General features: G+C 52.6%; 2 protein-coding genes across 2 annotated transcripts; one reads left to right on the forward strand and one right to left on the reverse strand.

The window, feature by feature from the left end:
* Positions 1-4,796: 4,796 nt before the first annotated feature.
* Positions 4,797-6,494, reverse strand: HSPB2 (heat shock 27kDa protein 2). Its single transcript, XM_010153344.1, has 3 exons — positions 6,380-6,494; positions 5,366-5,487; positions 4,797-5,165 (listed from the first exon to the last, which is right to left on the reverse strand). The coding sequence occupies exons 1-3, from the start codon at positions 6,471-6,473 to the stop codon at positions 4,836-4,838; spliced, it is 546 nt and encodes a 181-aa protein (XP_010151646.1). The 5' UTR covers positions 6,474-6,494; the 3' UTR covers positions 4,797-4,835.
* A 1,753-nt stretch (positions 6,495-8,247) lies between these two features.
* CRYAB (crystallin, alpha B) lies at positions 8,248-11,896 on the forward strand. Its single transcript, XM_010153345.1, has 3 exons — positions 8,248-8,674; positions 10,291-10,413; positions 11,566-11,896. Exons 1-3 carry the CDS (start codon positions 8,477-8,479, stop codon positions 11,767-11,769), a joined length of 525 nt encoding a protein of 174 aa, XP_010151647.1. The 5' UTR covers positions 8,248-8,476; the 3' UTR covers positions 11,770-11,896.
* Positions 11,897-12,125: the final 229 nt, after the last annotated feature.

Here is a 12,125-nt window from a genome sequence, read left to right on the forward strand (position 1 = left end):
GTGCGAGCTGGCAAGGGGCAGGGCTGAGAGCCAGGCGGCAGCCCTGGCAAGCCCAGCACCGGGAAGCAGCGCTTGCCAAGTCCACCCGAACTTGGGCTGAGGCTGCCCGGAGCTTTGCCTGGCACCCCCATACCCGGCGGTGCCGTACTCACCACGGTCGCCTGCAGCTGCAGAGATTGCCCATGTCGCTCCCTCCTCCATGAAGCAGAGTGTTTTCTGGACTGGGAGAGCTTGTATTTCCTGGTTCCTGCTCGGCCCCTGGCTATTCCAAGGGAGTGTCTGGCAGTGTCAGATTTCCCTCCCTGGCTGCAGCGAGGCTGTGCTAGGCCCGTGCGTGCCATCTACCGGGGGGCTTGCCCGGGGCTCGCCGTGCCCCCGGGGCCTGCGCTCACCTCCTGCTACCCCGGGAGGAGAGGGCAAGGTAGCAGCATGCCTCCGGGCCTCAGCCCTGGGGCTAAAATTCTGCTTGCTGATTTGTACAGTGGATGTCCCTCCGCCGCCCCTCTCTCCCCCCAGCGCCATCCTGCTGATGCCAGCAGTGATGCAGAAGGGGATGGCGGAGGGACTTCAAATGTTCCTGAACAAAAGGAAAACACCGGGCTGGGAGCTTTTCAGTGCTGCTCCTGCTGTGCATCTCAAGCAGGATGTCGGAAAAACGTGTGGCACGGGCTGGCATGACCTGGGAAAGAGGTGATGCCAGAGTTCTTGTGAGGGAGGTGATGCCCCAGCGAAGGTGAGAGCAGGCGTGCAGGTCTACTCTCAGCTGGGCTTCAGTGCTGCTGCTTCTGCTGCAGGCAGAAAGGCACATGCAACCTCAGGGACATTACTAGGAATCCAATTTTTTTCAAGTCACCTAGATGAAAGTGTACAGATTTGTGATTTTGAGATTGACAGAATCCCATGAGGGACCTTGCCTCATTAAGGACTTGCAATACAGCTCTTAGGCTCATCCCTTAGCCTGTCAGACAGAAACATTAATGTGCATTTTACCTCTCCACCCCTGTTGAGAGCCCTTCAGACTGTGGCTGGTCATTCCTGGCCTGAATGACAGGTAACTGATCTCTGACGGCTCTGAAAAACCTGATACTCAATCTTGAAAGGTAGCATGTTAGTGTAGTCCTCGAGCAGAAGCTGTGGTCCACAGCTTTGATTTGGCAGTCAGCCCTAGTTCTGTGCAGGCCTGGATGCTTCATGGGATGTGCTGACAAGTGGGTAAATTTTAATTCACCCTTCTGGTGGGCTATCTCAGGAACTGTCCCTAGTCCCCTACTCCAGCTGTACCCACGCTCTCAGCCAGGCTCACAGCATCATTTATCATCTGCCCAAGTGCACAGCATACCTTGTACCTGTCCAGAAGTGTCAGGAGGAGAAGGGTTCTGCTTTGGAAGGACCACGGGGCACAGCTGCTCTCTTAGCTGAATCCTGAATGAGCTGCACTGCGACCTGCAGAGCCCGAGTCTTGCTCTGAAACCACTCCTCAGCACATAGCTAGGGAAATTGCACAGCTCGGCCTGCACCACAGCAACCCCGGGAGAATATAGGACCAGATTTATGCAGGCAGGTGGGATTCAGTTCTGGACCAAACAGGACCATGTTCTCAGGGTCCTGCAAAGACCAGGTGGTCTCAGGAGTCTGTCCCTGCTTGGGAATTGCAGTCTGTGTGTCTCTAGGTTTGCCACAGACACTGTTGGTTTAGTGAGCCCATGTCTGTTTTGATTTCTGGGATAACTTGGGCTTTGTTGCTTTGTGGAGAAGAAAAAAAAAAGGCTGTGAGTCTGTTCCCATCAGCCCCTTTCACAAATACTGGAGCTGCTGGTTTGAGCTCCATCAGAGAAACAGAAAGGCATCAAAAACATTGGCAGAGCTGGAGAGCATTTGGCTGCCACTCTGCATTCCCTCCTCAGTCTGTGTCTGCAAGGATGAAAGAGAGCATGGCTTCCAGCGCTCCTGCTCATCAAACCCATCAGGCTATTTTGTGCAAATCCTTCCAGGGTGCAGAGGAACAGCTCAGTGGCTGACACCAGGCAGTGCCAGCCCCTCTCGCTGCATCACTGCTCAGGGCAGCTGTCCTCATGCACTCAGGGATATTGTCTGGGTAACAAGCCGTGCAACTGGCACAGAATGAGCCTGCAAGTGCCCAGCAATAGAGAACGAACTGGTTGGATGCAAAGACAGGGCTAATAAAAGCTGAGCTGGCGGGGGAGCAGAACTGTGTATGCCTAAGGATGCTGTGTCTTTCTATTGCAATAGTGTCGAGGTACCTCAGACACCAAGGGACTGGGACCACACTATGTGGTACAGACACACAACAGGCTGCCATTGTCTGTGAAAAAATGAAGGAGAGAGAGCTTTGAACAGTTACGAGCACTTGTCTTAGGATCTGCTCCCTGTGCAGCCCCAGCCCTGGGCACAAGCTGTTTCAGCCCCCCGTGGTTCAGCAATGCACAGCCCCTGTGCTGCGGAGTCAGAGCAGGGCCAGATGGTGTTTGATGCTCGAACGTGTGCCATGTCTGCATTGTGTGTATGTGCCAGGCACCTACACCTCCGCCAGGCACCCTTTGTCTGGCTTGCAGGTCATATGTTGGCCATCCTCCCTATCCCAAATCCAGTGAAGATGTTTATCCTAGCGACAGGAGGCCTGCAGTGAGCAAGTGGACCATTGATCTTTCTTACCAGCACAGAAGATGCCAGATCAGGCACAAAGAAAAGCCTTTTATAACTGCTGTTCCGAGTTTGGTTTGCTCTAAGCTGCTGGCTGTGAGTTTGAGGAATCCTTTTATGGTGGGGAACTAAGGAAATGATGGCCGTGCCTGAGCCCACACACAGACACAGGTCTCTGCCCTCAGCACAGGGATGTGGGCTTGGGAACTCAGCCCTCCTGGGACCTGGGACTTGGGTGGGTGCTGCTGCGACTGGGATGCAGTACGCATCTGGTGCAGTGCATGAGGCTGGTGTGGTGTGCACTGAGGAGCAGAGAGAGGCTTGTACACAGGGGAGCAGTTAAGGACTCCGCTGTTAGTGCCCTTACAAGCAGCTGCTTCAGGTGACTGAAAGTCACTGGCCTGGATTATCTCTGGAATTATGTTTAATGACTTCGATAAAGCCTGTTGTAGAGGTGTATTTTGACTGTCTGAAATACTGGCAGGAGCTTATCTGGTCCTACTTCATGAGTAAGAGTATCCCTCAGCAGTACAGACTGTGAGTGTGGGTACCTGATCTGCACCACGTTGGGTAGAGGAGGCTGAGCCACCCTCCCACTTGCTCTCATGAGGCTGGCAGGCAGGGCTGATCTTAATTTGACTCTGATCCTCACTGCTGGCAGGGGTCCTGAGAAGCAGAAAATAGCTGCACAGTGGTTCACTCTGGTCTGGATCCCACTTTGCCTGGCAAGGGTGAAAGAGCAGCCTTACACCACTGTTTCAGCAAGCAGGGAGGTATGCTGCATGGGATAGACTCCGGAGCAGAGAATGCCTGGCCCTGTGCATTCATGGAGGCAGAGTGCAGAAGCCTGCAGGTCACATCCCAGCAGGGAGAGGGGGAAGCTCTGTCCATAGGGACCTTGGAACCTCTTCTCTCTTCTATGGGAGGGCTACACTGAGGCATGCCAAGAGCCCCCATATTTGGCCAGTGACACAGCATTTTGGCTGCTTTAATTGGCTCTGACAGGACAAGGATTGCAGCTGGCACCTGCTGAGCCCTTGGGGCCAACCGAGGCAGCAGCTGCCATGGACAGCAGCACACATGATCCCTGGCCCAACATCACAAGACTACGGAGACATTTCTCATGTAGCCAGTAGCATCACGGTGTCTGCAAAAGCAGCCAAATTCATCCCCTCGGTGACTCCACAGAGAGTGCTGGGATACCAGCAAGCCACTTTGGATCTAAGCAGAACCTTTCCCTTCAGCATTTTGGGGTTCACTCCCCTTGCAAGGACTGGAAAGGTTTGTGTGTGAACAAGCCTTATGTCCCATAAACTCGAGAGCTGAAGCAAGCAGAGGCTGTGGCTTGGCATTTGTTTACTTGAGCTAACTCCAGCTCCAGGTCTGGAAATGCACACTAAGCCTCCAAGAGCCTGTTACTCTACATTTTTTCTCCTCGAGGCTACTGCCCACTGTGGGCTCCCTACAACAGCAAACAACTCCAGCTGCACCCCAGCCGATCACAGCCCTCCTGGAAAGAGTCCCTCCAAGTCCCCGCTGATGCCATTTCCACACGAGCTCGGCGTGAAGTCTCCGCTGCTCCGCTCCCCTCATCTGGAGCAGCAAAAGGCACTGTCCATCCTCCCCGATGCAGAGTAGCTCGGCCAGAAGCAACATGAATCCAAGGCAAACAAGAGAAGATCAGAGGCACATTTATTCCTCTTCCCTCCTGAGAGCTGCAGGCACTTTCACAGACCAACAATCACCTTCCATCTCCACAAAGCTCAGCCACCAGCTTGGAAGTTGAGGCACTGGGATCATCTCTTCCCTCTTCCCAGCACCCTTCTGGGCTACAGCACAGCAGCTGTCTAACAGCCCACTGTGAGACAGCCTCACAGTTTAGGGTAAGAGTGGCCCGTGCCATTTGGGGTGAGACAAGAGCACCCTGTGTGGTGCTGAATGAGCACTTGACCTAGGAGAAAACTTGCATTACAGTCCCCCACACTAACACTTTAGTCCACCTCTATTTTTCAGTTCCAAGTCCCTTTTTCCAGCCATCAGCCTTAAGAAGCAGAAGTCTGGTGTATATATGGCTGTCTATGCGGAACACTGATGGTGAGAAATAGGTTTCGGGCACCCTGGATTCCCCATCCCTGTCCCCCCTCCCTCCCTGTTCAAGCCCTGATCTGGGGCCTTTAGGATTCTTCCTTCCCTTTTCCTTCCTCAGACTGTTCTTCTTTTGCTGCTGGATGCTCCTGTTGTGTTATCTTCACCTCGTTGACTCTGGCCTTCACCTCCTTCCCTGTCCGGGGAGCCACAATGCTTAAGATGCCATCATGGGACAATGTGGCTCTCACCAGCAAGGGATCGACGTCCAGAGGGAGGATGTAGGTCCTGGTGAATTCACGAGAGATGAAGCCATGGCGGTCAGCCTTCTGTGGGTGCTGCCCCATCACCTCCAGCAGGTTGTCTACGGTGCGGACAGTGAGCTCATCCGGCAGGAAGTGACAGACATCCAGGAACACCTGGAATTTGTGCTCATTGAGGTTGATCTCAGAGGTGCCTCGTCGACATCCAGAGGGAGGATGTAGGTCCTGGTGAATTCACGAGAGATGAAGCCATGGCGGTCAGCCTTCTGTGGGTGCTGCCCCATCACCTCCAGCAGGTTGTCTACGGTGCGGACAGTGAGCTCATCCGGCAGGAAGTGACAGACATCCAGGAACACCTGGAATTTGTGCTCATTGAGGTTGATCTCAGAGGTGCCTCGATCCAGCTGCTTATTGATCCGAGGCCTGATGTAGTAGCCATGGTACAGGGCAGGGGCTAAAATCTCACATGGGGACACACCTGAAAATGAGACTGTAGTGAGGAGTGTGGGGTTTCCAAGGGAAGGAGTTGGAGAAAGGGTGGTTGGCAACATATGGGGGAGGGTGACAGGAGGAGACTAGGACCTGGTAAACACCTTGGTTTTGCCACCCCATCAGCACAATATGGACGGATTCTCTTGTGATTCCTACCTTTGTGTCTCCAAAACACACACAGACACAGATGCCCACCAGCCACTGCCTCCCACCACACAGCTGGCAGCTGCCAGCATGCCAAGGGCTGGCATCCAGCTTTCACATGTCTGCTGGGTGGACAGGGAGGGACTGGTAGATGCACTGGGCGCTCAGCAGTGCAAAGCCCACAGCCAGGGATGGGCACGGAAAATGCTGATGGTGAAGAAACTGCCCTGAAGAACTAAAGGCCTTTTGTGTGCCATTGTCCAGGGGGCTTTCCTTGGAGCTTTTTGCCTTTTCATGCTGTTGTGCTGGCGCTGAATGGTTCTGCTGCTGCCCACATTCCTTCCCCTCCGCCAGCCACTACCCGGCTTTGTGCTGAACACCCCAGCTCAGCTTTTCTCCACTGCCCCCGGCTGCAAAACCTCTCTCCCCCCCCACCCCCCCCTTTTTGCTCCATGTTTGCACAGCATATGCATGAATGCCAGACCACTGGGGGCATGAGAGAGGGATAGGAGAGATGGCAGTAGGCATGGATGGAGGAAGTGGACATGACGAGAGATACCCTGGCTATTCCCTGGTTATTCCCCCCCCGATTTGACTTGGGTTCTTATGCCCAAAATTCCTTGGCTCCAGCTTTCTTGGCCTGCTCTGGAGCTCAGTCTCCCCAGAGGGACTCCACCAGCTCTCCTGCACCAGAGGAGAGAAAGGTGCCAGGGGGATCCCATCTCCTTTCTTACCTTCACCAAAGTTCTGGTCGTAGATCTTGCTAGGGTTGGCAAACTCGTACTCCGAACTCATGGGGTAGGCGTGGGGGACAGTCCGTGCAGCCATGGTGTGTCTGGGAAGAGGACTTTGCAAGCACTCACTGCCTCTGAGAGTGAAGGCTGCAGATTGCAAGGTTTCAATTGGGCGAATTCCACAGGGAGGAGTGTGTGATAAAAAGATGGACTAAAATAGCCACACGCACAGGCCCCAGGATGCCTCGCCAGGGTGACGAGGGAAGCTTCTCACTGCATTCCAGCAGGGAGTGCAGGCACTGCCTGCAGTCAGGGACGCCTCGGGAAAATCCTGCACCTCCTCCCAGCCTCTGAGATCCCCTCCTCGAGCAGGGGGTGCAGGAGGCAAATGGGCAGCCAGGTGCAGCATGGAGGCACAGAAGTGAGCAGAGGGAGGCTGAGTAGGAGAACGCAGGACAGACCCCAGGATCTGCTGCCTGCGGTGCTCCCAAAGGCAAGGGCCAGCCAGAAGGCTCATTGCAAACAGGTTCAGGGAGTCCTTGACACTGGTCTGGCTGGTCCTGAAGCACGCCGTGGGGACAGGGCAGTTGGTAATGATGCTTGATTGAGTTGTGCAATGTCACGTGAAGTCACTGTTACACCCATCGCACCACTGTGAGCTTGGGGCCCAAATCAGCCCTACGCAAAGGAGCTTGTTTTTCCCAAAAGCTGAGCCGACAGCTCAAGCCTTTTGTTCCTGTGAGTGGTGAAGTGCTGCAGGTAGTTAACCAGGGCTACACAGGATCTGGATCCCAGTACTGGCACTTCCACATCCCTAACTGTGCTGCTGCAAGCTGGCTGTCCAGCCTGTCCCCCGGCACAGTGTAATGAGATCCGGAGATTTCCTTGAGTCCACGTCGCTGTAGTATGAGAGAGCAGGTGCACTACTGTTGATGTAACGGGGAATTAAGGCTGTATTTATGGCCTGAGCTTGCACAGAGCATATGCTGCTCCCTATTCTTGCAAGCAAGCTGAGAGGAGGGTCAGAACCCTCTGCAAGTGTCTGGTGTTGCTACGGTAAGAAAGATGTACCTCTGAGCCGTTTTATTTACTAGCTCTTGTCCTTTAAGGACAGTTGATAGGCTGAACCCTATGAATTCCCATGAGTTTGGTTTGCAGGCAACTCAGGAATTAAAATAAATTTGTGAATGAAGACATTTAAGGAGTATAATTGTAGGAAATCAGCTTACTGCAGGGGAACAGGCAGAGGTAGCTTGCATCCCTGAGAAGGCCTGTTGCAGTGCAGCACCGCGAAAGCCGTCAGCATGCCCAGTTACCTCTGCTCACAGCCCTCTCGAGTATTCTGAGGTCAGAGAGTGATGGGCACTGTGATCAACCAAATGGTTTCTGTGGTGGGCAAAGGATGAGAGGTGTTGGGCTGAAGCACTGTGGAAAAAGGGCATCCTTCACTCACAGCCACACCAATGGGCCTGCACTAAGGCAGCGAGGCTTACCGGGCTGCAGAGAGCTGCACTGCCAGGGGGATCTCGGCAAAGACCTCCTGGGATCTTTCCTGCCCTCTGAAGCGGGCCTGTGGCTCCCATGGCCTTAAGGAGAGGCAGAGGAACTCTCTAGTCTCTTCCTAGACGGGTGGGTGATGTGGGGAGCTGAAGTCTCAGTGCTGGCAGGGGGAACAATGGCCCCTTGTCATTTTCCCTGTGAGTCAAAGATAGGAGCTGCATTGATCCTGCTGGCATCCAAAGCAGCTGGGAACATCCGCCAAGCCGGCCTGGGACTCTGCAGATAAACAGCACGTGGGTACTGGGGCGGGTGGCTGGCAAGTTTGGCTTCTTGCTGCCCCATTAGGCTCCTTTTCTTCTTCTCCCCTTCCCCCTCCTCCTCAGCAGCGTGTTCAAATCCCCGAGACAGCTACTGGGCACCACTGAAGGGCCCAGCCCAGGAGTGGGACAATAAAATCCCTGACACCACTGTTCAAGAGGCCTGGGGGCTGGGGGGGGGAGGGAAAGGCCAGGCCAGCTGCACGGGTATAAAGCTGTGCCCCGCTCCCGGCACAGCACTGCAGCACAGTTGTTTGCCAGGCTCCTCCAGCGCTCTCCAATGGATATCACCATTCATAACCCCCTGATCCGCAGACCCCTCTTATCTTGGTTGGCACCAAGTCGTATCTTTGACCAGATTTTTGGAGAGCACCTGCAGGAGTCAGAGCTGCTCCCTGCTTCCCCCAGCCTCAATCCCTTCCTGATGAGATCCCCCATTCTTCGGATGCCCAGTTGGCTAGAGACAGGACTCTCTGAGGTAATCTTCCCTTCTTAATGCTCTTTATTATCGCTGTGTGCGCATCCTGATGGGTCTGGAGCTGGAGACCCGTGAGATCTGAGAGCTTGGCAGCTGCTTGTAGGTGGTTATCACGAAAAGGCTGGCGAAAAGGGTGCTGTGTTTGCGCCGCTGCTCCTCTGCATTAGGCAAAAACCTCTGCATGCTCTGCTAATGATTCGTGACTGAGAGCAATTATTGCCACCGCGTTGGGAGTAGAGGCAAACTGAGCTGAGTGTGTGTGGGAAATGACTGTAAGAGCTGACGAATGAAAGGAGGAAGCCTAATTTCTCTGCCCGCTCTGCTAAACTTGCAATCCCACTCCCACCTGAGCAGCAAAGAGCACAGGGGTAGTGAGCAGGGGTAGTGGGATCCTCACGACAGGCAGTGTGGGAGGTGGTGGTTGCTGAGGAAAAAGGGGCCTATTTTAAAGAGTCACTGCTGAGGAGAGCAGCATTTTAAGATACAGGACCCAGAGCAGCATTTTAAGATACAGGACCCAGAGGATCATGAAGCAACCATCTGCTTGCTTCAGGGGCTGAGCCAAGAGGCGGGCAGACCGAACAGCCTTGCTTGTTCTGCAAGTCAACTGTCTTCTTCACTAGTAACTTGTAGAGCTTTTCCAAGCCAAAGGACTGAAAGTATATTTTTAATCTTTACATAATGTTTCCCTCGATTTAGTGACCTGGGTCTGGCTGTCCACTGAAGCAGTCATAATGAGCACCACAGATAACGACGTCTGACTATCTCAGTGGAGAAATCTTCACAAATAATTTAGGAGGAAGAAGAAGCACTTAAGACTCCCAGGTCAAACTGTGAAAAGCTGTAAGCCTAGAACAGGCACAGAGGCTGCCTCCGCAACCCAGACCAGAGCTTCAGAAGGCTTGCATGCTCCTTGATGACCAACGTAGCAGGCAGGCAGAGATAGCCAGCTCATACTGCAAAGTCCCACAGATATGCCCAAGACAGGCAGAAAGTGCAAATTCAACCTCAAAACAGCCAAAAGCAGTATTTCTTAGAGGCAATAAAGTGCAAAATGGAAGGGAAGGACGTGAGATTAGCAGCAGGTGACTCAGAGCTGCAGCAGAAGACCTGCTGCTCAGATCACAGCGGGGAGCAGTGAGGCAGTACTGCTGGCAGGTGAGACATTATTTTGGTTACTGAAGAGTGATGGTGCAGGGAGCCTGCAAGCCTGCAGATGAGCTGCGCTCAGCTGCACAGTCGGGGTTTCTTTTGCTTGGAAGACTTTACAAAACCCAGTCACAGAAACTGGAAACCTCCAGACATTCTGTAAAAAGAATTGGATGTAAAAACCTGTACGCCAGCTAAAAAGTCAGCTTTAACGAATTCAGATTAGGAGAATCTCTTCCTCACTCCCAAGGAAAACATTTATCCTGTGTGATCAAGAGAAAGCATCCACATTTTAGATTCATAGTGATGGGCCAGCAAGGGGCAAAGCCACCCAAGTCCGAATTCCAGGACTGAATGAATGTGCCTGTGTAGGTATCAGTTTGAGTCTTGAACTGCTATATTCTGAGAGCTGTTTTAAGCTGAAACCCTCAGCTGCTCTTTCCTGAAGTCACCTCCTTGTTTTGCAGATGCGACTGGAGAAGGACAAGTTTTCTGTAAACCTTGATGTGAAGCATTTCTCCCCTGAGGAGCTAAAAGTGAAGGTGCTTGGGGACATGATCGAAATTCATGGGAAACATGACGAGCGCCAGGTACTTTAACTGTGCAACAGATAGAGTCAGTGTGAACGTCTCATCTATGGTTAAACAAGGAGACTGCAAAACAATCATCTCCTGTGTTCATCAAATACTTCTAATGCTTTTTATCAACCAGTCCTAATGGAAGATGTTCTGTTCAACCCCACCAGCTGATCCCAGACTGGGCAGCAACAGGGTGGAGATTTATTGCTGATATTACATGAACTGTTGGACTGGAAAATCATCTTTGAAATGGGCATTTCTGGGCCCCCCTCTTTCTGGGAAGAGGCCAGGAATGCAGGGAGGCATTCAATAAGGTAACAACAAACTGTAATAATTAAGCCACATAATGAATCAGTGCATTGCCTTGTTCTCTTACTGGAGGGTACCTCATCCTGAAAAATGCCCACCTATCAGTCTGGAATCCTTGAAGGCTCTGTTCTGCTGTCAGTCATCCCACTGCTTGCTGCCCCCGGAGACCTGCGGGGCAACTTGGCAGATAGAAATAAAAAGCCATGTCCAAAGCTGTGTGTAACAGGGTTTGTCAGTCTCCATCTCCCTCCCACCCCCCATCCCCACCTCCCTGACAACAGGGAACGAATCCGTGTGATGAAGTAGCTCTGTCACTGGAATTGTCAGTTCTAAGAGCTTCTGAGAGAACGTCTCTGTCAAGTCAGGAAATACAGCCTTAGTTGTAGCTGGTGGAAGCCTGTAATCCTGACATAGCGTCTGCAAATTCTTTTGGCTAAGAAGATAATCAAGCACTATAGCAGAGATCAGCTCACTATAAGTATCACTAGAGCTCGGGAGACCCTCAGGAACAGGCGTGGTTGGCAGTGCCCGTAGGTCTGGCGGCTGCACCTTAGGATGGACAGCACACCGCTGTGCCATGTCTCTGGCTGGCACAAGAGCTGGAACATCAAGCCTCCTCCTGTTAAGAGTGTACCTGCAGGCACCTGCAGCCTCGGCAGAGCAGCGTCTCACTTTGGGCAGTCTTGGCTCTTTAAAAAGGGCATCTCATAATAAAAACTCTCCTAAATTCTTGAAAAGATTTCCTTTGAGAGCTGGAGCTTCCTGATCTCCGGCTTTATGCGAAAGGCCCCGGGTTTAGGGGGAACTGAGGGAACATTTCTAATCAGGGCTGTTCCTTCTCTTCTCCTTTTGAAGGATGAGCATGGCTTTATTGCCAGGGAGTTCAACAGGAAATACAGGATTCCAGATGATGTGGACCCTCTGACCATAACCTCATCCCTCTCCTTGGATGGTGTCCTGACCGTGAGCGCGCCGAGGAAACAAAGTGACGTCCCTGAGCGCACTATCCCCATCACCCGCGAAGAGAAGCCTGCCATTGCAGGAGCCCAAAGGAAGTAGGCTGCTACGTAAAGTCACCCCGTGGAGCCATTCAAGAGCACTTCCCATCAGATGCCAACCATACTGAATGGCTACTCTTATTATTTATGCTGAGTAAGTTTACTAACAAATAAAACATGAATAAGCAGTTTGTATTTTTTTTTTTGGTTTGAGCGCTGAGGACAGGGGAAGTGTTGGGTCAAGAAAGCTGTGCAAGGTTGCTGTGCAGGGACACATACCTGGCATCATTCTTGCTTAGAGCCTGAGTGGCAGGTGTGTCCAGGACAGCTTGTCCTGATGTTCAGAAAGACATCGATACTTTCGCTTCATGTACTCTAATTTTGCAAACATCTGATTGCACGAGCCTTCTCCTTCAA

Source organism: Eurypyga helias, unplaced genomic scaffold, assembly GCF_000690775.1.
Source record: "Eurypyga helias isolate BGI_N326 unplaced genomic scaffold, ASM69077v1 scaffold44906, whole genome shotgun sequence".
In the NCBI taxonomy this organism is placed as follows: domain Eukaryota; kingdom Metazoa; phylum Chordata; class Aves; order Eurypygiformes; family Eurypygidae; genus Eurypyga; species Eurypyga helias.